The following is a 24,581-nucleotide window of genomic DNA, read 5'->3' on the forward strand; positions in this document are numbered from 1 at the left end:
TAGAGTAACCCGGACATAAAAGAGGAAGGATGATGGGTGTGATAGTACATGGTGAAATCAGGAGGTTCTGCTGAAAAAGTTCAGATCAGATTTCACTTTATAAAGTATCAGAGCTTGGCATTCTATTCCTGTACAGATGTAGCAGAGCTCTGTTTGTCATTGAACTCTACAGGCGACGTCGTGTTAACTTTGCACTACTTCAGTCCTATGTAACGCCGCAGATAACGCATATCAACCGGAGTCCGTATCAGTCACCTGAGGAGATGATTACAAGTCGGCAGCTAGAAAGTATCTAGAAAAAAACCAAGACTCGGAGACTTTGCCTTTAAGGGCATCTTCTTAGTGGGACATTTGTAGCCCTCAGTAATTCTATAGAGGCCCAGAGTAGGGGAGGCTGAGCGGAGGACTCGTGGGCAAGGTGGAATGTCAAGTCCTGCGAGGGGACCACCACACAACCTGCAAAGTCCTAGAGCCAGGGACTATGAACTCCAGAGAGGGGGAGGGGAGGCTCCTGAGAAGTTAAAGTTATGCCTGAGTGACTCTTAAGAGTTCGCTGCACAAGTGGGTGAGAGGTGAGGGCAGGTGATCGCCAGCTCGGCGTATGACTACGGGTGTGTGTGTTTAGGAGGGGACGGGGTGTGTTATAGAATTGTACTCCATTATTCATATTGTTGTAAGGAGCTCCTGTAATGCGCATATTAACGGAGGCGTCATTGCACGGCGGCGGTCGTCACCCTACGCGGGTGTCTCATGTGACTGCGGTTTCTTGAGGGAGTCTCATGCTCCGTGATGTCAGCGCTGAACACGCCTGAGCTCCTATTCATGACGCTTTGTCACTGATGGAGTAATGTTGTGGGTCTCGTAAGGTCAGAAGCTGAAAAATGCATCGACTCCACTTCCTTCCTCTCAAACTGTCATTCCCGGGGTGTTTCCTTTACGTCGGTCGGCGTCTCGTTACACCAAATGTCATCGACTTCTAGAACTTCCAGGGGCAAATATATCAGAAGTAGCGAAGACGGGAACAGATATTGTTCTGCATTTCCTGATTAAATGCCCCATGCACGTGACCGTAAAATCGCCCGTAATCATTATGGGCCCATTCATTACTAGGACCGATGGACACTTTCCCGTATATTTATGGGAAGGTGCCCGTGCCGCAGAAACTTTGCCGAAAAGGACATGAACTATATTTTTCTTTTACGGACCGTGCTCCCATACTATATAATGGGAGCACGGCCCGTAAATTCGGGCGGCCGTCCGTGCCCGTAATTACGAGCATAGCCATCTGCATGGAGCCTGTAGTCCCCATGCACAAGACCGTAGATTTTGGCCCCATGCACATGACCGTAGTGGTGTGCACGGGCCGTGACTTACAGCTCGGACGGCCGCGGAGTGTTGCCCGCAAATCACGGGCCGTGCACATTGCCGCGTGCATTCATTTCAACGATGCGGCCGTAATAAGACACGTCTTATCTTTTTGCAGTCCAGGCTCCTGGGCAATGCACAGACAGTGGAAAACACGGCTGTGTTCATGGGCCCATTGAAATGAACGGGGCCGCACTTCACCCGCAGATTTGCGGGTGAATTGCAGCCGCAAAAATATGTTCGTAGGCACAGGGCCTTTGTCCGTGATTGCGGACCGTTCACTTCTGTTGTCCACGGACACCTTCCTGTGTATTTACGGGAAGGTGTCCGTGCCGCAGCAAGCCGCCGTAAAAGTTACGACATGTCCTATCTTTTGCTTTTTACGGACCGTGCTCCAATACTTTGTATGGGCGAACAGGCCGAAAATGCGGGTGGCTGTCGGCGACCATCCGTGCCTACAATCACGGGCAGTGATTATGGGCACGGCCGTGGGCATGAGGCCTAATCCCCTTTGAAGAACACTACCTGAAATTGCTGATCACAGATTGAACGATAAATGTAGAGAAGGTGAGGGTTCATGTAGAGTGCCCCTTTAAATCGTAAGGCTGTAACATTGTGATTCTGCCCGTGGCATGTGACGTGAAAAACCTCATGCGTGCCCGGCTCCTGCCTCGGAGGTGGCACCTTTGGGCACATCCTGCACTGTGGGCGGTTACGTCACCTTTGCCTTGTATTGTAACACAAAAAAAATAAATATCTGGGTGTGAATGTGTTTGTGTTTGTCACAGTTTTGCTCGGTGACGGTTGTTATGTGGATACAAGGGCTGGGTCTACGTGTAGTGTCAGGCGGACAATGGAGGAGACAATTGACTTGTCTGGTGTCCCGGCAATAAGCGCCTCCATACACATCAATAGGAAACATCCCACAAATACAGGCGCCTGGTGCAGGCGTTCAGGTGCAATGGCCAATGGCATGGTGTCTTGTAATAGTGAACTTGGTGCGCGCTGTTTGTTGTGGAACTACAAGTGCCAGCATTCTAGATAAAGATTTCCCCATCCTATAAGAGGATCTCCGCCAGGGACGGTCAGGCTGGGACTTGTGGTTCTAGAGGATGAGATGCAAATGACTGTTACTATTTTGCAGTGGTGGAGAGGTGGTGATTGCACTCGGGGGGGGGGGCCCCCAGGGGCCGCTCTACAACATAAGAGGGCACCAGTATTATAACTGGAAGCTGTGAGTTGGGGGCGATCCTGGTTCACATTCTGCATTAGGCCTCTTGGGGCTTCACGTTACGTCTATGATTTCTGGGGCGCTGCTGGTGACTCCGCATACGTATTTCTTGCCTTGCTGTCGCCATAAAATGAACCCTGTGTTTTGCCGGTCAGCTGTTTTATGGCAGTCTGCGTCTGCTGCCCCATAGACTGGGAACAAGCGTCCCTTAAATAAAAGCTTGCCTGGAATTAACGGACTGATTAGCGAGGGATAAATTCCCCCCTGTCCTGCCTATAACGGCAGAGATCCTAATAAGAAGGTATTATATTGGGAGGGGGGGGGGTTATATTCAGTACAATTCTGCTATAACCGTATCCTCTGCTGAGGCGCCAGATTGTCGTGACATAATGAATTATCGTACATGGGGACCGGAGAGGTGACACGGACCTGCTGGGGAACCCCGGGGTGATGTGGAGTCAGTGAGGTTGTCTCGTGCTGGATTACTGACCTGTCCGGACTGTAAAGTGCCGGATTAAAGGAATTTGCTCCAAGTGGCTTTACTTTTACTGCAATAGGACCAATAATCTTCTCCATCGGTAGGGACTTGGAATGAATTATTAGGCTTTTGTAGTATTTATGGCGCGTCGATCAGCAGGGCCGTCACGTTCCCTTCATCTTCTGCACAGAATTGATACAAAGTATAAGATGAAGCTTCAGTTTGGACATTTGAGCGTCACGCGGCAGGACGGACTTCATTGGGTCAAGGATCTAATCACTGATACGATTTTGGCCAGTCCTAAGATGAACTGGAGATTTGTAGAAGCTGTGGCTCTCCCGCTGACTTCAAACTGCAACTCCCAGCATGCCTGCCCTGACAGCCACCTGTGGTGGAACTACAACTCCCGGCATGCCTGCCCTGACAGCCACCTGTGGTGGAACTACAGCTCCCGGCATGCCTGCCCTGACAGCCACCTGTGGTGGAACTACAGCTCCCGGCATGCCTGCCCTGACAGCCACCTGTGGTGGAACTACAGCTCCCGGCATGCCTGCCCTGACCGCCACCTGTGGTGGAACTACAGCTCCCGGCATGCCTGCCTTGACAGCCACCTGTGGTGGAACTACAGCTCCCGGCATGCCTGCCTTGACAGCCACCTGTGGTGGAACTACAGCTCCCGGCATGCCTGCCTTGACAGCCACCTGTGGTGGAACTACAGCTCCCGGCATGCCTGCCCTGACAGCCACCTGTGGTGGAACTACAACTCCCGGCATGCCTGCCCTGACAGCCACCTGTGGTGGAACTACAACTCCCGGCATGCCTGCCCTGACAGCCACCTGTGGTGGAACTACAGCTCCCGGCATGCCTGCCCTGACAGCGCGGTTGTGACTGACATCCTCCTCATCCGGGACATAACGACCTGTGTCTGTCAATCATTAATGTGACCAGTTCTGAAGTTGCGCTTGTTTCCGGTCTGTCACTCACCTCAGTGTAAATTGATCACAGGGACAATGACCCTGCACCTCGAGCGCCTCAGACCTGAAATAGTTTCCATAAGGTGATGTCATGAGCTGTTCGGTGATACTTCCTCCTATTTACAGATGTAGCAGAGCTGGATTTATGTTACAGTTGCATTTGTGCATTTCAATAGCTCACGGAGTTAATGGGGTTGTCAAGATTTGGGGAGGGCGGCAATTGGGAACAGTTGATGCTTAGCTTTCATAAAGTGGGGGGTCCACCTGCAAGAACAGCTATTTGTAGAGGGTAACACCAGCAGGACCCCTCCTCGGTCAGGTAGTTTCCAGAAGACCCTGATCAATAAGGAGTTATCTGTCCAAAGTGAATTATCAGAAGTTTTACCTGCAGCCTCTGGAAAATCACAGGTGACATTCATGATATCGATGAGCCCCACAACAAACCCTGCTGCATCTGCAAATATTCACTTATTAGTGTCTCAATTGAGGTCTGTTTTTCTGGTATTAATATTTGTGGTTCATGTCATTCAGCAGCGATACATCCCATATATTCAGTCTGTACGATCTCCGAGCTGTATGAACCTGTAATGTGGCGCCCATAGTGTTCCCTCTGTATGCTGCTGACTATATACAGAGACATATGGAGGTTTATCTCTGGTCCCTACAGAATCCCAACCGCTGGGTAACATCTGAGCTCTTGGGATTCGGTCCCTGGGCTCTTGGGGGGCTGCAGCTGTATGAATGTGCAGTGTTAGTTTACATAGCGCTCTCGTACTGCCGGTTCTGGGGTGGTCCATATACTCCGTGTCCATAGAGGCCTGCGACTGAATTAAGGGTCTATTCACATTGTGTTTGCAGTGTCCATTTGGCGAATGCATCCTGCACGTACGCCAAAAATACATATATTTTTTTTGTCCCGTTTTATAAAATATAGAGTAAATGCGATTTAATAGAGGGAACCAAAAAAAAAAAAAAAAAAGGATACAGCGTGGTACAGGGTTGTGTTTTTTTTTTTTTTTTTTTTTTTTTTTTTTTTTTTGTTTGGCGCTGATTTTGTCATGGAATCAGCACGGCCGGGAAGCAGAGGTGTTTTTTTTTCCCCAGGCTGCTTTTAGCCGCTCGTGAAGAGAAAAAAGCAGCATGTCCGTCCTTGGCGACGCTAGTTTCGGAGTGTTTTTCGCAGTGTTTCTTGCCCCCGATCAATGGCTGTGGGTGAAAATCGTGGCAAAAAAACGCAGGCAGGTCAAAATCTGAAGCAGATTCTTTCTGCTGGCAAAAAACTCTGTAAGCCGGGCCCAACGCTTCACGTGAATGTGAATAACGCCCATGTGTTGCGCATGGAAATCACGCGCAGCGCGCGGACCCATTGATTTCAAGAGACTCATTGATGCAGGAGTTTTCACACCGCGAGAGTCCCCGGCGGGAAACTCGCTGCATGTCCTATATTGGTGCATTGTCGCGCTCCTAGCCGCCCATTGAAGTCAATGGGTGCGTGAAAACCACGCACCGCACAGGGATGCACGCCCGTGTGCGGTACGTGATTTGCGCATCAATTCAATTAAAAATAAGCTAAAAAAAAAAATGTGCTTTGCGAGTGCGTGAATAGCTCGTGCCACTCGCAAAGCACGCTGATGCATAACGCAATACACGAACCAGATTCACGCGCGTCAATCTGATCCGCTCGTGTGACTGTAGCCTTAGGCCTTATTCACACGAACGTGTGACAGCCGTCAAAACCACGGCCGCCACACGGACCTATATAAATCAATGTGGCCTTTGTTTCAGCGGACTGTGTGAATGGTCCGTGAGAAAATAAGACCTGCGTCCCGCAGAGCACGGATGCACCTCGGAAGTGAAAAATAGCCATTTTTCACGTCTGAGATGCGCAGCGCTCGTGTGAATCCGGCCCTGGGTTACGCTCTGAGGCTGCTGTTTTGGGTCCTGGGACTGGCGGGACCCGTGGCCCTGTAGGTATAGGGCGGGTTGTGCTCCATCGGGCTGATGATCGGCGCTCGTCGTTTATGACTTTATTGCTGCCTTTTCCTGCTTCTCCTCAAAGATAAAAATAGAGAAAAAATTCTAGATAAAAATAATCTGCAGATAACGGTCGCCAACGCCTCGTTCACCTGCGCGGCTGCCGGAGAACACTGCGACCTGCATCATCATCATGGCCTTTCCTGCCGTGCGAAGAACTGTCGTGTCCACCATGCAGGGGAAGTAACCCAACTTTTCTAGACTTCTGAATGCCAAACCTGCCTAATTCTCCAGACGTTCTATTTCGGTGCAGATCGTGGATATTTGAGTTTGTGTGAAAGAGTTACGTTTATATATAATTAGTTCTCCCAAGAATAGCTAGTAGAGGATTCTCTTACGCGGGGGCGGAGCTCTTCGGGGGCGGAGCTTTATCCAACTGACACTATGTTGCCATGTAGCGGTTTGAAGAGCTTCTGCAGAGACCACGTGATGAGACGCCGGCTGCTCTGGGGGGTCCTCAGGGCATAACTTGGTAATATTTCACAGAAACCTATGATCCGATGTCATGTTCTGTCCTTGTACCAAAAAAAACGCAAAGATGTTCTCCAGGACTTCTCCTCAGAATAGACCATCAATGTCTGATTGTTGAGGTCTGACCCCTGTTGAGCAGCACAACAGACGAGCTACGGGACGCAATGCTCACAGCGCCACAGCCCCTTTATTGTGCTGATCAGCAGGGATCGGACCCCCCGATCCTGAGGACAGACCGTCCATGTTAACATCCGGGAAGCCCTTTAAAGCCCAGACTAGAAACCTGCGGGAGTAACACCATGATGGTGAAGGATAAACTAAGATCTAAGAACAAATGTTACCCAGAGGGGTCCGATGGCATCACAGGGGCAAGCTGTTACATGTGACCCCCCCCCCCCCCCCATTAGGTCGTACTAACATGCGATCCACCATGAATGCAAAGTGCGCTGATCGTAGCGCGTAAAATCACCATGGAGACCGGGCTTTCAGACGAGCGCACGCAGGACACCTGCTAATTTTTTTAAGACAAATGTGTCTGGATGATACCTGCGAGTGTTTTTTTGGGCCGGGTGCCTTTTATCACCTCCCATTGTTATTTTTGTGGTGTTTTTTCCCCTTTTGACCTCATGTGATTTTCATTTGCAGGGTTTTCTAGGAATCTTTCCTTTTTCCTTGCAGACGCCCCACCCCCACGAGCACGTGTACGATCGTCCTTTGTGAACGCGGCTTATAACTAAACTATCATCTGTCTACGATCACATGAAGCCGTGACTAAGCGAACCCCCTGATTGGTGTAAAAATAGCACAATCCTTACTGTAATCACCACAAACTCATATATTGCAGTCGGCAAAATTTTTTATAAAAATGGAGACGTTAAAAATAAATGGCACAATCCGAAATCAAATCCTCTGCAGAAATGAAGCCCTAGTGTAATTTCGCCACTTTTGTGTAGCGGTGATGTCACAGGAGTAACCGCAGAGGTTGAATCTCCTGAGCCCCGGCGCCGATTCTCCACCAGACACGGTCACGTACCATCCCACTGTGTGGGATCTGCAGATGTAGCAGAGTTGAGCTTGTCATTCTTATGGAAAAGCTGCAATGTTGAGTTGTAACAAACTTAACTCTGCTACATCTTCAGATACATGATGAAAGTGCAACGCTCCTTTGCATAGGAGGATCGCTCTGTCCTACGTTATTGGGCACTTGTCATGAAACCTCATCAGATCTGCGCACCGCTCATATGTAGCAGAGGGGACCACTGGACCCTCTAAAGCGCTTGGGGCCCAGATGTTACTGGAATCTTAGCACCCCTTATTTTTACATCTGTTTTAGCTAAAACCTGACCAGTAGATGTTAGGGCATGATGGGAGTTGTAGTTTCCCAACCACTGGGATTGATATATTACGGCGTCTATTGTCTCACGGTCATTCTGTTGACACTTCTACACGGATGACAAACTCTGCGATTTCTGAGCGAATGTGTGACAAAGGGCGGCATTGAGGAAGAGCCGTGTGATGACGGGGACACAATAATTCCAGGTGGAGGTGACTTCCTCGTCCCGCCCCCTTCTCGCGTCATATGCCGGCTGTGATTGACAGCTCTGCGGCCGAGCAGGATGGGGAGGAGAGACACCCCCTCCAGCCCCTGGGAACGCTGTGTGCTCGGAGCTGCGTGGGCCGCCATGCACAGACAAGTCTGGATATCGGCTCTGGTGTCAAATGTCAAAATCTAAAGCTGATAATTAGTGAGATTGGAAACCTCCCTGACGCGTTTCACGCCGACTCTTCCCCATGTATCTAGAAGAGATTACAGGACGGTGAAGTGAATTTTGGAATTGCACAATAAGCAATAATATCAGAATAGTAATGATCCAATAATCTCTGGAGGGCTGCGGTGGGGTTCAGGTTCTCCACGGCCACGATTTATGGTTTGTTTGGATTCAGTTCCTGGGTTCCCCTGACCGACAGCTCAGACGAAACCCATGAACGGAGTCCTGACGCAGATGTGAACGAAGCTTACGCTGTATAGTCAGGACTCCAGACTGATCAATTTTACCTGCACTGATCCATTGTAGCAAACGATCAGGACAGGAGAGAGATTTGTGCTGCTGAGGTGTTTCTCAGAGTATTGCGTGGACTGGATACAATAGTAGCAAACCCTCAGCTGTGAGAAGTACTAGGTCATGTTCATATCCCGTTTGTGATGAACGCTTAACGTGTATGCTGGAAAAAGCTCCCGGCGTGTGTGCGAAGCGTGTACATGGGGTTCTGTTAACCCAATAGAGGCCAAAATAATGTCCTTCGTCGGGCTAGTAAGTCGCAAAAAAAAAGTGTGGCGAAGTTTAGATTACGATATTCCTTACAACTGTATACACAAACAATTGAACTCTACCATATACTTTAAAACATTGTTTACAATGAAAGCTTGTGGGCGATTTGTCCCACTGTGTAGTAGAGTTTCCCAATCTTTTCAGGCTCGAGGCACCCCTGGGAAAAAAAAATGTCCTCGGGGCACCCCTACCAAAAATTGATTACAAAAAGAGAAAAAAACGGCTAAAAAGAAGCACTACAGTCCTAGGGTGTGTTCACACCATTTTTTTTGTAAGGCAGAAAAAAAATCTGGATCATTTTCAGGCAAGTTTTGAATTGACGCTTTTTCTTTGTGTTTTTTTGTGGTGGGTTTTGTTTTTTTCCCCCCACTTTTATGCCCTTGTAGTGAATGCAAGAGACGCAGGCAAAAAAGCACCAAACGAGCGCCGCAGGTATTCTCTGCCTCCTATTAATTTCAATGGGAGGTCAGAGGTGGAAACCACTTGAAGACATCAGCCGCCCCTCCCCCACTCGCGGTAAAATGACAATCAGCCCCTCCCCCACTCGCGGTAAAATGACCATCAGCCCCTCCAATCGCGGTAAAACAACCATCACAGACTGTGCTTACTCTTGGGGAAGGAATAAATAAGGAGGTATAAGAGGAGAGAATGAAAACTCCAAGCATGTCCAGGCTGTTATTATGGGATATCAGAGGACATTACAGGGAGGAGTCTAAGAACTACAACTCCCAGCATTCCCCTGGCTCCAGTTCTCACTCAATTGCTGAAAGACTATTTAATAAATACTTGCCCTGCCCAGGTCCGCAGCGTTGGCTCCTCTCTCTTCGTCAGGATCTAGTGGGAAGTATTTGCAGCAGACGTGCGCGCGTAACGTCTGATACAAGGATAGTTGGAGTAAGCGTCGGGGGCGGAGCTTTAGCAGACGTGCGTGTGTCACATCGGCTACCAGCAAAAGTTTTTTTGCAGGGGCTGATCGGCTGGATGGTTCCCATGGCACCCCGGTTGGGAACCACTGGCATAGCAGGATACATCGCAGTCCTCCTTCAGATCTAGGTCTGGAGCTTTTCTTTCATATACATCAAAGAAAGGGCAAGAACGGCAAGAAAGGGCCTTGGGTCTGTACAGGTTTTCTACATGGAAACAAAAATGTTCCTATTCACTGACAGCAAGCACGTATCTTGAAAATGGGGAATTGACATACAAAGTATAATAGAAAGCTGCAGAACTTGACATTCTACAATGATGAAGCTTTTTCTGGTCCGGTTTCCTAGCTGCTGTCCGTGTCCCGGCGTGACCCCGGCCTTGTCTCTCTTCATTTGGGATGATCAGCGTCTCGCTGGCCTGTGTTACTCTGCAGTGTCTCATCTATGTGACGGCCGCTTATCACAGATCAGGCTCATTCCGATCACCTCACCCTTCAATTATTCCTCTCACTTTGCTGCACACGATGAGACCCACGAGCTCAGGGGGAGGGCAAATAATGGGGCGCTGGTGGCCGATATCCAGGTTTTTATTAGCGATGATGATGATCTGCAGATATCGTCAAATTATTCAAGAAACTTTCATCTGAATCCAACAATTGAAACTGCCGTGAGGAGCAGCAAATATCCAAATCTACCGTTTTCTAGGGGAAAGGCGGCCGTGCGCTCCTACCGCTGCCGGTCACTTGATTGTACTCTATAATTATTCTGTCCTTGCTGTAACAATCTCTCCATGTCCGGACCTCCTGAGTTTATGCTTATACACAGCAGAAAACCTGAACAAGCTGGTCTGCAGTGTAAAGTATGGGGGTGAGACGAAGCAGCAGCCTTAGACCCAAGTAGAATTCTGCTTTAAACTTTGCTGGCAAATTTACAGGTTCTCCGCTTTGGACAATCCCTACTTGTTAAGGGGGGATCTCCAGCGTTCATAACGCTCGTTTCCAATAATTACCCTGTGTAAACGGGGGAACGATCAGCAGAGGAACAAGAAAACACGATCATCTTCTGGTCGTCTCGTTTAAAAAAAAAAAGTGAAATAATATCGGTGTCGGCAGCGCATCTTGGTGTGTAAACAGAGAGACGCGCTGCCGATATGATGATGATGATGGGGACGGGCAAAAATGTAAAAATATTTATCCTGTAGTTTCCCGTTGTTTTCAGTGTTTTGTTCAATGAACATGAAATAGAAAAACTATAGACCCCCCCCCACGTTACCTGGATGTTCATACTTTCTCTCCCCAGCACCTCACCGGACCCTCCATGAGGTTTCCATTCACTAACAACAAGCAAAGATCTTGAAAGTGATGAGAAATGAAACCAAAAAGTATATTCTAAAGTTCTTTATACAGTGATTAAGCTTGTTGACAGTCTGGGCGGCCCGTTGTTGGGCCCCGTTCACATGGCGTTTGTGCTATCCGCCGGGCGTACACGTTTTTCAACACTAAAAAAGTAATAAAACGTACGGCTCTGCGTATACACGGACTATGATGGGTCAGACGTACACCAAAGTAGCATCCGTTTGGTCTGTTTGTCATGGTTTACTTTGGGCTACTGTTTTTGGAAAGTACTGAGAAGCGGAGCCTGCCGCGCTATTCTGTACCTCCAAAAATGGCATACGCCACGTAACAATTTTTTTTAAGCTTTGATCTCAATGGACGACGTACACAAACCTAATGCAATACCTCTGCATCTGTTTACATACAGTAAATCCGGTTTTTGTGTTTTTTTTTTCTGTCAGTGTTCACTTAAAAAAAAAAACGGCATACTTTTTTTTAGTTATGAAAATGGACAGAAACTTATACCGCCGTGAACCCACTATAAAAAACAGACAAAATGGTACACGTTTTTTTTGTTTTTTTTTTAAAAAAAAAAACTTCTATGCTCGGCGGAGAGCACAATTATGTGAATGGGGCCTTAATCGTACCATTCCCGGAACATCCGGGTGACTGCCTGAAAAAGGAGACTTTCTTTTTCCAGGGTCCATTGGTGGTTCAGTGACGAAACAATAGTCCCTACTGCCAGCAGGTGAAGGGATACTGTGGCTGGCGCTAGGCTTGGGGGCACCGTGGCTGGCGCTAGGCTTGGGGGCACCGTGGCTGGCGATAGGCTTGGAGGCACAGTGACTGGCGCTAGGCTTGGGGCACCGTGGCTGGCGCTAGGCTTGGAGGCACAGTGACTGGCGCTAGGCTTGGGGGCACCGTGGCTGGCGCTAGGCTTGGGGGCACCGTGGCTGGCGCTTCTGTTTCAAAGGCATTACATTGGGGGTGTGGCCTATGTTAAGGGGGCGGGGCAAATGTCTAAAAGTTTGTACACACTTTGTCTCCCTGAAATAATTTATGATACATAACCCAATGTGTTTCTATGTCGTCTTTCTGTCATTGAAGCGCTGAATAAGCTGTAATTCTGTGTCCTCTCAGGTTGTGAATCGCTGTGAAGATGGAGGTTCTCTCAGCATGGGGGCAGCGCTATCAGGAATTCATGAAGGGAGCAGGTACAGTACGCTACACATCACTATACGGCCGCGAGATCACCCTATTCTGGCACGCGGTTAAAATCATGTAAGCCGCCATGTCCTAGGATTCTGGGAGAGCTGGGTGACAGCCATTACAGATCCCGCCTGGGTTTCCACCCATCTTTCCCAGATTCCTGAATGGCAAGTCTGTCTAGTTGTGCACCCATACATTCCCCCACCCTCTTTACCATGGGAGACCCAGCTTTTCTAGAATCCTGAACGGTCCATCTATAAATTGTTACGAGGCAGAACCCACACTATATCTGTAAACCTCGTCTGCTCTTAGTTGTGTTCAGTGGAGATGCAAATCCTATGGAGAGTTGTAGACACAGAATTATACAAATGAAGAGATGTTGGCATCCTACGACCCGATCACCTGTCCGCTCTGTGCCAGGCCCCCCCCCCCCGGCTGCCAGCCATATGCATGGGTTCCTATAACCATCCTCCCCGCCTCTCTAATTATGGCTGTTGCCGCTTCTCGTAGACCGCCATCGATGTCGAGTCTTGAGAGCCGGTAATTACCTCCTACTCGGTCGCCGGCAGTCTTTATATATTCCGCTGCGCTGCAGTTCAATGATGTTTTCCGACGTTTAACCCTTCATGCGTCATCCTGTAATGGTTTTGTCTCCCCTTAGATCCCAGAATAGGACATTACCCCCTGATGCACTCCCCGTTCCTGCCGGGGGCCATCCTGCTGGGTTACGTCTACTTCGTTCTATCTCTGGGGCCAAGAATAATGGCCAACCGAAAGCCCTTTGACCTCAAGCCATTGATGGTGGTCTATAATTTCAGTCTGGTCGCCCTGTCGGCTTATATCGTATACGAGGTGAGTTGGCTCTTGCGGGTTCGGTGCGGAGTTTGCCACTTTCTAGGCTCCACGTATGATAATTGCTTACATGTAGATGAATTGAGCGATGAAAAGTTCTAGAACTTGGACAAGTTTATTAGGAGGCGCCGCCTATTCATATATTTGTTGCATCTTTGGGTGTCTGCGCCACTGAGTGAAATCTACGTCCGCCAGGAGCTGGTATAGGATTCCGCTATAATTTACGGCAGTTTCTGGCATAAATTATAGTAAATGTGTCGGGACACCGATGGCCACACCCCTTCTGTTAAGCTCCACACACTTTTTTGGAAAAGAGGCGAAAGTGTCGGAAACCGTTAGTCGCAAGTTTTTCGACTTCTCTACGCCAGAAAACTGGCATTGAAAAGTTGTCAAATTCTCCCCTTTGTGTTTCAATTCCTCAAGATCTCTGCTTTCTTCTTCTTCATCAGTGAATGGGAACATTTTGTGTTTGCTACAATTGTATCCAGTTTAGACAATCCTCTGTGGTCTCTAGACTGATACATTGCAACAAACTATCAGGATAAGGCTTCGTTGGCCTCTGCTTTAGAGTTCCGTCAGAGCTTCCCGTCAGAACGGGACCCTGACTGAAAGAAACTATAGGCTTCCGTTTACGTCAACATTGATTTCAATGGTGAAGGATCCAGTGACAATTGTTTGTGTCAGTCGTGCAAGGGTTCCGTCCTTTTGACGGAATGAATAGCGTAGTTGACTGCTGATGTGTTTAGCTCACAGAGGACTGTCTACACTGGATACTATTGTAACAAACCCTCAGCTGTGAGAAGTATTAGGTATTCCATTCACTGACTGCAAGCAGTGGAATTTGGAACTGTACATAATAGAAACCCTGAAGTATATTGAATGAAGTTATATTACACAAGGATTATGCTGTGGATCCGGTCCACAGCTCCGATTAGATCTCTCCACCAGGAAGGTTATAATTACTGCGGAGGATGTGACAGCATGCAGACCTGGTCGTTATCAAGCTGCGATCACATTTACAGCGGCCATAAAGCGATAACGGCGCCGGTGCTGAAACGTCATTGTGCATTAATTTATCTCGTCTTTTGGCGCAGTTCCTCATGTCGGGCTGGTTGACCGGATACACCTGGCGTTGCGACCCTGTGGACGTCTCCGATTCGCCAATGGCTCTAAGGGTGAGTGAGTCGTGTGTGTGCGCTGCCTGGCACGGCGCCAACTATTGATCATCAGCAGGTGAGAACTCCAGAAAATCCATAGTCACATAGTGACACTAACTGCCTCCCCACCCCCCCCCCCCCCCCCTCCGGAGACGGTGCCGCCTGCCGCCACCTGCTGGACTTTGCTCTATAAACACTGTGAGATGTTCGCCGTTATCTCCGATTATCTCTGTTCCTTTCATTACCAGCCATAGTAACCGGTACCAGGACACCCCCTCCCTGCTCTGCGGAGACTGGAAATCTCACGTTATAAATCATGGGGGAGATTTACTGCTCAAAATATGCCAAATAAAATGGATTACATGACGAGCAGCGGAAAGGGACCCTAACCCCCCCCCCCCCGTCCTGCCGACGTAATCCGATGGTTCTCAGAATGGACTGCGGTGAAGGATCCTTTTAATGTCCAGTCACCGCGCAGTGTCCTAATGTGCTCTGGTAGGGATTGCCGGGTCATGCTGAGACTTCTAGTCCCCCCAACATCCACAAAGCTTTGGGTTACTGCAGCGATAGGAGTGGCCGGGCCGATGACGTCACATTCATTTGGTTCTTCCTGTTTTCTTCTCTTTAGATGGTCCAAGTCGCGTGGCTCTTTCTGTTCTCCAAGTTTATTGAACTTCTTGATACGGTAAGTACCGCGCTATTAACCTATTGGAAGTGATACAAAATCTGTCGTCTTAGAGGTGGATCACACCGGAGGCGGCTTCCAATCCTTATTCCTAGAGATGCAGAAGAAAGGGGTGAAATTGGTTGCAGAATAACGGCCGTCACCTTTATGTGATCATTAGAGAGGTCTGAAAAAAGGCAAAAAAAACTTGGTGTTTTTTTTGTTGTGATCACAGAAACGCTAAAGTGTTAAAGTCCAGGGATATTAATGCTGGGAGTTGTAGTTGCAGGTCCCTGAGATGGATATTAATGCTGGAAGTTGTAGTTGCAGGTCCCTGAGATAAGGATATTAATGCTGGGAGTTGTAGTTGTAGCTGCAGCAGGTCCCTGAGATAAGGATATTAATGCTGGGAGTTGTAGTTGTAGCGGCAGCAGGTCCCTGAGACAAGGCTATTAATGCTGGGAGTTGTAGTTGTAGCTGCAGCAGGTCCCTGAGATAAGGATATTAATGCTGGGAGTTGTAGTTGTAGCGGCAGCAGGTCCATGAGATGGATATTAATGCTGGGAGTTGTAGTTGTAGCGGCAGCAGGTCCCTGAGATAAGGCTATTAATGCTGGGCGTTGTAGTTGTAGCGGCAGCAGGTCCCTGAGATAAGGCTATTAATGCTGGGCGTTGTAGTTGTAGCGGCAGCAGGTCCCTGAGATAAGGCTATTAATGCTGGGAGTTGTAGTTGTAGCGGCAGCAGGTCCCTGAGATAAGGCTATTAATGCTGGGCGTTGTAGTTGTAGCGGCAGCAGGTCCCTGAGATAAGGCTATTAATGCTGGGAGTTGTAGTTGTAGCTGCAGCAGGTCCCTGAGATAAGGCTATTATTGCTGGGAGTTGTAGCGGCAGCAGGTCCCTGAGATAAGGCTATTATTGCTGGGAGTTGTAGTTGTAGCTGCAGCAGGTCCCTGAGATAAGGCTATTATTGCTGGGAGTTGTAGCGGCAGCAGGTCCCTGAGATAAGGCTATTATTGCTGGGAGTTGTAGTTGTAGCGGCAGCAGGTCCCTGAGATGGATTTTAATGCTGGGAGTTGTAGTTGTAGCTGCAGCAGGTCCCTGAGATAAGGCTATTAATGCTGGGAGTTGTAGTTGTAGCGGCAGCAGGTCCCTGAGATGGATATTAATGCTGGGAGTTGTAGTTGTAGCTGCAGCAGGTCCCTGAGATAAGGCTATTAATGCTGGGAGTTGTAGTTGTAGCGGCAGCAGGTTGCATCACTGTAATAGGTGCTTGACTGATGCCCAGGGCAGGACTTGCGGTCTCTGGTCCATGGGCCGTTGTGTGCCCCTGATCCCGGGCAGTCTCCTCCATACTGCTGTTCACCCGGTAGAGGCGAATGCGCTTGTCACGTATTGTCTTCTACGAGGAGGATGGGGGTTCTGTAAGTCCCTTATGGGCCTATTTCAGCTGTTCTAAAACGACAAAGAACCCAATAAACCCGCCGGTTCTGCGCCGCCGCTGATCTTGGGAGCCGTTGCTCTTCCGTGCAGTAACAGATGATTCTCGGCTCCGCTTCTCAGTCTGTCTCTCTTTGTGCCGCAGGTTTTCTTTGTTCTGAGGAAGAAGAACGGTCAGATCACATTCCTGCACATCTTCCATCATTCCGTTCTGCCCTGGAGCTGGTGGTGGGGAGTGAAGTTCGGCCCAGGTGAGGACCCCAGAAGTCCATCTTAATCTTGCGAGTTTATCTCTGTTCTCCTGACTGATCTTTCTCTCCAGGTGGTATGGGATCGTTCCACGCCATGATCAATTCCCTGGTCCACGTCATCATGTACTTCTATTACGGGCTCTCCGCTGCCGGGCCGCAGTTCCAGAAGTATCTGTGGTGGAAGAAACACATGACCGCCATTCAGCTGGTAAGAGCGCGGATACTTATAGGATTGTACAGCCGGCACCACATGAGCTCATTGGATCAGCCGCGTCCCCTTCTCCAAGTCACCACCTTCTTTTTTTGCTTCCCAGATCCAGTTTGTCCTGGTCTCCATCCACATTACTCAGTATTACTTCATGTCCTCCTGCGACTACCAGTACCCCATCTTCATCCACCTCATCTGGATCTACGGCACCGTCTTCTTCGTCCTATTCTCCAATTTCTGGTACCAGGCCTACACCAAAGGACGACGTCTCCCCAAATCCAGCGTCACCTCCAACGGAGCCGCGCACCAGAACGGCAAGGCCAAGAACGGCAAAGCCAAGAAAAACTAAACCTCTACAAGACCGACGTCTGAGATCTCCGGGAACCGGTCACAGGTGAAAATGTGGGAATATTTTTTTTTTTTAATAATAATTTTTCTTAAAACGAGAAGCCCAGCTGTGTAATGGCCAATACAAACTGCCAAACTGGTTTCCGACTTCATCCTGGGGGCTTACACCAGCCAAAAAAAAAAAATATTAAGTGCCTAAAGAGACTGTATGAAGCGAGTGTGTCTGAGTCCCTACGTCCTCCCCATGGTCCCTTGTCTTAGCCGAGCTCCCTGTTCTCCAGCGCCGAGCGGCTCTCCAGAGTACGTTTCAAAAAGAAAACGGTCCGGCTCGTTCCAAAAAGTTCCCCCTTTGACTTTCTCTACTCTGTACTGTAGTCCCGCGACCATCACCAAGAATCGGGATTCCTTTGCATCACATTCCAGTGAATCTCCTCCCCCGGTGCCGTGCCGGGCGGCCGCTCCTCCTGACTCCAGTCTCCCGGCCTCGCCCTTTTATTTTTGTTTGTTTTTGCACTGGTTCAGACATCTGTACCCAGTTTGTTAAAGGTGCAGGAATCCTGAAATACTTGAATATCGGGACGTTTGTCTTTTTACCTTTTTCTAGGTCATTTTTGAAGGAGACGACAGTATTTTTGTGATTTATGGGATTTTTTTTAAAAAATGTTTTAGGCTAAATTTCAATTAATTTGCCTGATTTGAAGGAGGAGGAGGGGGAGGGGTGTTGTTTGCTCTTTCACTCACATTCACTTTCCCATTCACCCCCGTGTCCCGTCCATACTGTTCTTCCTGGTCCCTGTCACTGATTTCTATATATAACACTGTAATTCTGTTATCCGCTGCCTCGGGGGCAGACTGGCAGCAGGGAAAGCCCTTTGGCAGCAGAGGCCGGTTTGCTATTATCACTTTGTAATTGTAAAAATTCTGCAGCCCCCCCCCCCCAAGAAACTAAGGAGGGTTTTAATATTTGACGCTGGCGGCCTGGAGAAGCGCTGCCGGGCTGGGATCTCCTCCTCATAACTTATCCGCAAGTCTGCCAGAATATTTATCAGTTTTGTGTAATACTGTTAATAAAAAAAAAAAAGACTTATTGCACATTGTTTAATTCCAAAGCTAAATTTGTTGTAGATAATACTGCGCCTCGGGTGGGGGGAGGGTCTCGGGCGGTAATGTACTATGCAGACAAGACCCCCTGAACGGCGTGAACCACATTATAATGATATCCCTCGGTCTGATTATACGACCCCCATGTTCCCAGAGCAGAGAGTGCCGAGCCTTGAAGGAAAAAAAACGGACCAGCCGCGAAGACGAAGGCGTAATCCATATACCAGGACTTGGATCATAGGTGGTCTGCAATCTGCAGCTCTCTGGGTATTGTTAAACTACAACTCCCAGCATGCCCTGACAGCCGCAGCGCCGCTGCAAAACATCCGAAAAGCCACCGGTCCAGACCACTCGTCCAGGTCCTTCACTGGCCAAACTGCCTTAAAGGGGTAGTACACGTTTCTGAGAGGAAACAACCATTCTCGACAGATGAAAGTGCTTTATCTTCCTCGCTGCGGAGACGGTAACCTGGGGACTTCTTGTCGGCCGTGACGTGACCACAGCTGATCGCACTGATCGTAACTCTCCTGCCGTCAGGGAAATTGGCCCATCCATATGTCCTTTTGACTTTTAGGGGTAGCAAAATAAAGTTAGTTTGTTTTTTCCTCAGATGCGCGACTGGCGATTTTGTCTTCTAACAAATATAAGGGTCTATTAACACCGCGTCTGCAGTGTCCAATCAGCGAATACCCCGGGAAAAGCTCCTTGCGCATAGGCCAAAAGTATTTATGGGCCCCGTTTCACCCAACGGATGCCAAGAGTGTCCTTTTGGCATCGGTCGGGCTGGTATGGCTTCTATTAAGCTGTATGAAATAACAACGGACTGCGCTATTCCATACACATGTATCTGGTAAAAAAAAAAACGTATAAAGTGCGGTTTCCCCTTCATTTTTTTAATTATTTTTTTTAAGCAATGGAAGGCCATGTACGTTGTATACAGGGGCACAGGTTGGGAGGATCTGGATGTGTAGCGCCGCTGGACGCTGCTAGCCCAGTGTGAATAGATCCCAATACAGATTGTTCACATTTTAAAAGGCAAAATAAAAAATATATATAATTATTACAAGTTGATCATTTCCTTTTATTTTATTTCTAAATTTCATGATTTACTGCAAGATACTGGGTAGTAAAAAGTGAGCGGACGAGGAGATTATAATCCACCAAACCAGGAAGAAACCGCAGCCAATTAATTTACTGATTGTCATTGCGCCCCAATAACTTTCCCAGTGACACAGAGGGAATATACTGATGATATCTTTCCCTTCAGCCCTTTAAGAGGCATCGGTGTAACTGACCGACGTGTTGGTGGGAGAAAAATTCCTCTAATTCAAACTGATTGCCAGCAAGGAAGGTTACCTTTATATGACATGCTCACCTCTGACTTTACAGTTGATTCACTGTGTAAATACATTACTTATCATATACTAATCCTGTATTGTACGCCAGAGGTGTGTCACTGTGTACATACATTACTTATCCTGTACTGATCCTGAGTTACATCCTGTATTATGCTCCAGAGCTGCACTCACTATTCTGCTGGTGTGGTCACTGTGTACATACATTACATTACTAATCCTGTACTGATCCTGAGTTACATCCTGTATTATACTCCAGAGCTGCACTCACTATTCTGCTGGTGGAGTCACTGTGTACATACATTACATTACTTATCCTGTACTGATCCTGAGTTACATCCTGTATTATACTCCAGAGCTGCACTCACTATTCTGCTGGTGGAGTCACTGTGTACATACATTACATTACTAATCCTGTACTGATCCTGAGTTACATCCTGTATTATACTCCAGAGCTGCACTCACTATTCTGCTGGTGGAGTCACTGTGTACATACATTACTAATCCTGAGTTACATCCTGTATTATACTCCAGAGCTGCACTCACTATTCTGCTGGTGGAGTCACTGTGTACATACATTACATTACTAATCCTGTACTGATCCTGAGTTACATCCTGTATTATACTCCAGAGCTGCACTCACTATTCTGCTGGTGGAGTCACTGTGTACATACATTACATTACTAATCCTGTACTGATCCTGAGTTACATCCTGTATTATACTCCAGAGCTGCACTCACTATTCTGCTGGTGGAGTCACTGTGTACACACATACATTACTTCTCCTGTACTGATCCTGAGTTACATCCTGTATTATACTCCAGAGCTGCACTCACTATTCTGCTGGTGGAGTCACTGTGTACATACATTACTTATTCTGTACTGATCCTGAGTTACATCCTGTATTATACTCCGGAGCTGCACTCACTATTCTGCTGGTGGAGTCACTGTGTATATACATTACATTACTAATCCTGTACTGATCCTGAGTTACATCCTGTATTATACTCCAGAGCTGCACTCACTATTCTGCTGGTGGAGTCACTGTGTACATACATTACATTACTTATCCTGCACTGATCCTGAGTTATATCCTGTATTATACTCCAGAGCTGCACTCACTATTCTGCTGGTGGAGTCACTGTGTACACACATACATTACTAATCCTGTACTGATCCTGAGTTACATCCTGTATTATACTCCAGAGCTGCACTCACTATTCTGCTGGTGGAGTCACTGTGTACATACATTACATTACTTATCCTGCACTGATCCTGAGTTATATCCTGTATTATACTCCAGACCTGCACTCACTATTCTGCTGGTGGAGTCACTGTGTACATACATTACATTACTTATCCTGTACTGATCCTGAGTTACATCCTATATTATACTCCAGAGCTGCACTCACTATTCTGCTGGTGGAGTCACTGTGTACATACATACATTACTTATCCTGTACTGATCCTGAGTTACATCCTGTATTATACTCCAGAGCTGCACTCACTATTCTGCTGGTGGAGTCACTGTGTATATACATTACATTACTTATCCTGTACTGATCCTGAGTTACATCCTGCATTATACTCCAGAGCTGCACTCACTATTCTGCTGGTGGAGTCACTGTGTACATACATTACTTATCCTGTACTGATCCTGAGTTACATCTTGTATTATACTCCAGAGCTGCACTCACTATTCTGCTGGTGGAGTCACTGTGTACATACATTACATTACTTATCCTGTACTGATCCTGAGTTACATCCTGTATTATACTCCAGAGCTGCACTCACTATTCTGCTGGTGGAGTCACTGTGTACATACATTACATTACTGATCCTGGGCTGGTGGAGTAGATGGATAAATAAATAAAAATCCCAAATGAAAAAACAACTTTTTCCCTTTTATAAAATACTTTTAATATTAAAACATTACACATTTTTGGTATCGCTGCGTCCGTAATGATTCCACCTATAAAGCTATTGTTATTTAACCCGCACGGTGAACGCCATAAAAAACAATGCCAGAGTTGCTGTTTTCTGTTCATATTGCCTTCCAAAAAAATTGGAATGATACCAATAAAAACTGGACGTCGCCCTGCAAAAAAGAGCCCTCATACTGCTGCATCGGTGAAAAAATGGCTTTTAAAACATGGCAAATAAGCAAATAATTTTGAAAAAAAAAGTGTTTTTACTGTGTAAAAGTAGTAAAACATATCTATATAAATTTGGTTTCGCCACAATTGTAAAGACCCGCTGAATAAAGTTGTTATTTATAGCACATGGTAAACAGCGTAAATCTAAGACGCAAAAAAAAGTGATGACATTTTTATTTTTTTTCCACCAAAAAAGTTAATCAATAAATTATATGTACCCCAAAATGGTGCTATAAAAATAAAAGTCCTGCAAAGAACAAGACCTTATCCAGCGATGTCGATGCAAAAATCAAAAAAGTTATAAATCTTTGAATGCGACGATGGAAAAACTTAAAAAAACAAAACGTCATTAAGGTTTAAAATAGGCTGGTCATTAAGGGGTTAAGTGCGCTCAGGAGAGGAGACACACGGGCAGAAGATCGACCCGTCAGTGCGCTACAATGACGGATTTAACTGGGAGCAGGACAGAACATATGTGTAAAATAAGGACGCTTTATATCACGATGGGTCTTAAGAGCCACCTGTGTTGTTATGGAGGATCTCTGCCTCGTGCCGGTTCTCTACCCTGCGCCGTCTTTTTGCCGTCCCGGTCTGAATATTGAGGTTTTTATTTGAAATATTGGTGTATAGTCCATAGCCATTCTAAGCTGAATGTCCCTGCGCTCGTCAGATGGCAGAAGTTACGGCTTCAGTCCTCGCGAGTACCGGTGTGGGAGACTGGCTGGGAATCCGCTGCGCTGTTGACCTTAAAAAAAAAATAAATACAAAATTGGTGTACTAGCACCTCTAGTGGTCACAGCATGAAACACGGCTAAGATAAAATGCAGAAAAACTAAATAATGCCCCATGCACACGGGTGTAGTTTTTATCCTTAATTACGGATGAAATCGCGGACCTATTCATTCCTATTGGTCACGGGCACCTTTCCGTATATTTACAGATGTGTGTCCGGGCCGTAGAAATGATCTGCAAAATATATAACTATTCTTGTCCACGATTGCGGCACAAACTCGCCCATAGATGTGAACGGCTGTGAATGTGTATCCGGAGCTGCTGGGTCTGTATTTACGGACAGTAAAAAATATTAGTCGTGTGCATGAAACCGTGGGCTATAGACCCAGATGACTAGTAAGGCCTTTTTTACACGGACCGATGATCAGGTGATCGAGCGCTCATATGAACGCCCGTTCGCGATTATCTTCCCGTGAGTAAACGTTAGTTTGCTGGTTGATCGCGCCTTTTCTGTGCATATTGAAATCCTCGGCTGTCGGCTGCACATCGCGCTACCAACCATAAGGAAACTACGTGGATTAACGATCAATTAGGCGCATAGTACCGATGATTAATGCAGCTGAAGGAGCGCCGATCAACTTGCTATATTGTCATTCGGCACTTGTTAGTCCCGGGCTACACCGAGACTTTGTGTAGCGCTACTGATTGATCTCAACTATTGAGCTGCTGTCCAATTAATTACAGTGAGTTGCATGTGATCGTGTGGACTGTCGCGGTCACTCAAGAGTTCAAATCAATCAGTAGCGCTACAAAAAGTCTAGGTCCATCCCTGGCCTTAAGGTTCTCTTACTGGGCCCGTCCAAACGAGCGCCGATCGTGTGCCCCTTTCACAAGGAACCAGTATGAGGATGAGCGATCGTTACGCAGATTGATCGCTCCCATTATGTCGGCCGCACGTCTCCCTGTTTACACACCAAGATGTGCTGCCGACGACTATAATAGTTTTAATTTTTAAAACGATACGATCAGCAGATGAACGAGCGTTTGCCCGATAATTGGCGGGTGTTTAGGTTTCATGCACGCGACCGTAGTGTTATTTACTAAATACGTAGCCGTAGTCATCCGCATATCTCGCACGCGGTCTGCGAATACGGTCCATAGCGCATCTGTAAAAACAAAAAAAAGCTACAAGTGATGTCACCAACATGTCCCAACCCCTTGTAAAGGTCACGTGATCACTCCATTTTCTTTGGAAATCCCCTGCCGTCACATAGCAACACTTCTGGAATTACGGACAGCTATGGATGCACATCCATAGCAGCCCGCAATTTTGCACGCGCCCATAGGCTTCTTGGGGGCGAGTGCGCGCTGTAATTGCGGACAGGAATAGGACACGTTCTGTACTCTGGATCATTTCACGTCACGGACACACATCCGTAAATATACAGAAAGGCGTCCGCGGCCAATAGAAATGAATAGGTCTGCAAATTTTCTGTAATAACGGATTTGTAATTACAGATAAAATCTATGGTCGGGGGCAGAAAATCTGCTGCTGTAAAAGGATCTTCAGGCCAAAATCACACACGTAATTTTGATGCAATTTTTTTAGCCAAAGCCAGAAGTGGATCCAAAAAGGAAGGGACGGAATAAAGAAACGACTGATCCATCTCCTTTTCTTTTGTCTCCACTCCTTTGTTCGGCTCAAAAAACTGAGCCAAAACCTGCATCAAAACTGCGTGTGTGATCCTGGCCTAAGGTGAATTCACATACAGCAGATTTGTTGCAGAAATTTCCACGACTGTCCCATTTACCTGACTGGCTTGCATGCCCCTTCTGTAGAAACCATTCATTCAGATCTATGGAACGGCTTAAAAGGAAAGTGTCGCTAGAAATTATTATTTATTTTTTTAGTTAAACAATCATTATTTGAGTGATTACACATTGTTTTAATTTTTTCACAAGTCAGGAAAT

General features: G+C 47.2%; 1 protein-coding gene across 6 annotated transcripts in view; it reads left to right on the forward strand.

Annotated features, from left to right (window-relative positions):
* The window catches only part of ELOVL1 (ELOVL fatty acid elongase 1), a 52,912-nt gene extending 33,934 nt beyond the window's left edge, over window positions 1–18,978 (forward strand). For 4 of the 6 annotated variants that reach the window (XM_075832656.1, XM_075832662.1, XM_075832661.1 and 1 more), the window contains exons 2-8: window positions 12,281–12,354; window positions 13,011–13,201; window positions 14,296–14,376; window positions 14,987–15,043; window positions 16,605–16,710; window positions 16,782–16,918; window positions 17,025–18,978. In XM_075832656.1, coding sequence (XP_075688771.1) covers window positions 12,300–12,354; window positions 13,011–13,201; window positions 14,296–14,376; window positions 14,987–15,043; window positions 16,605–16,710; window positions 16,782–16,918; window positions 17,025–17,267 — 870 coding nt within the window. In that variant the 5' untranslated portion in view covers window positions 12,281–12,299 and the 3' untranslated portion in view covers window positions 17,268–18,978. Of the gene's footprint in view, window positions 1–1,803; window positions 1,933–6,473; window positions 6,555–12,280; window positions 12,355–13,010; window positions 13,202–14,295; window positions 14,377–14,986; window positions 15,044–16,604; window positions 16,711–16,781; window positions 16,919–17,024 lie in introns of those variants that run through there. The other 2 variants (XM_075832660.1, XM_075832658.1) reach the window with 2 other exon arrangements.
* Window positions 18,979–24,581: the final 5,603 nt, after the last annotated feature.

The sequence above is a fragment of the Rhinoderma darwinii genome, chromosome 7, assembly GCF_050947455.1.
Source record: "Rhinoderma darwinii isolate aRhiDar2 chromosome 7, aRhiDar2.hap1, whole genome shotgun sequence".
NCBI lineage: Eukaryota > Metazoa > Chordata > Amphibia > Anura > Rhinodermatidae > Rhinoderma > Rhinoderma darwinii.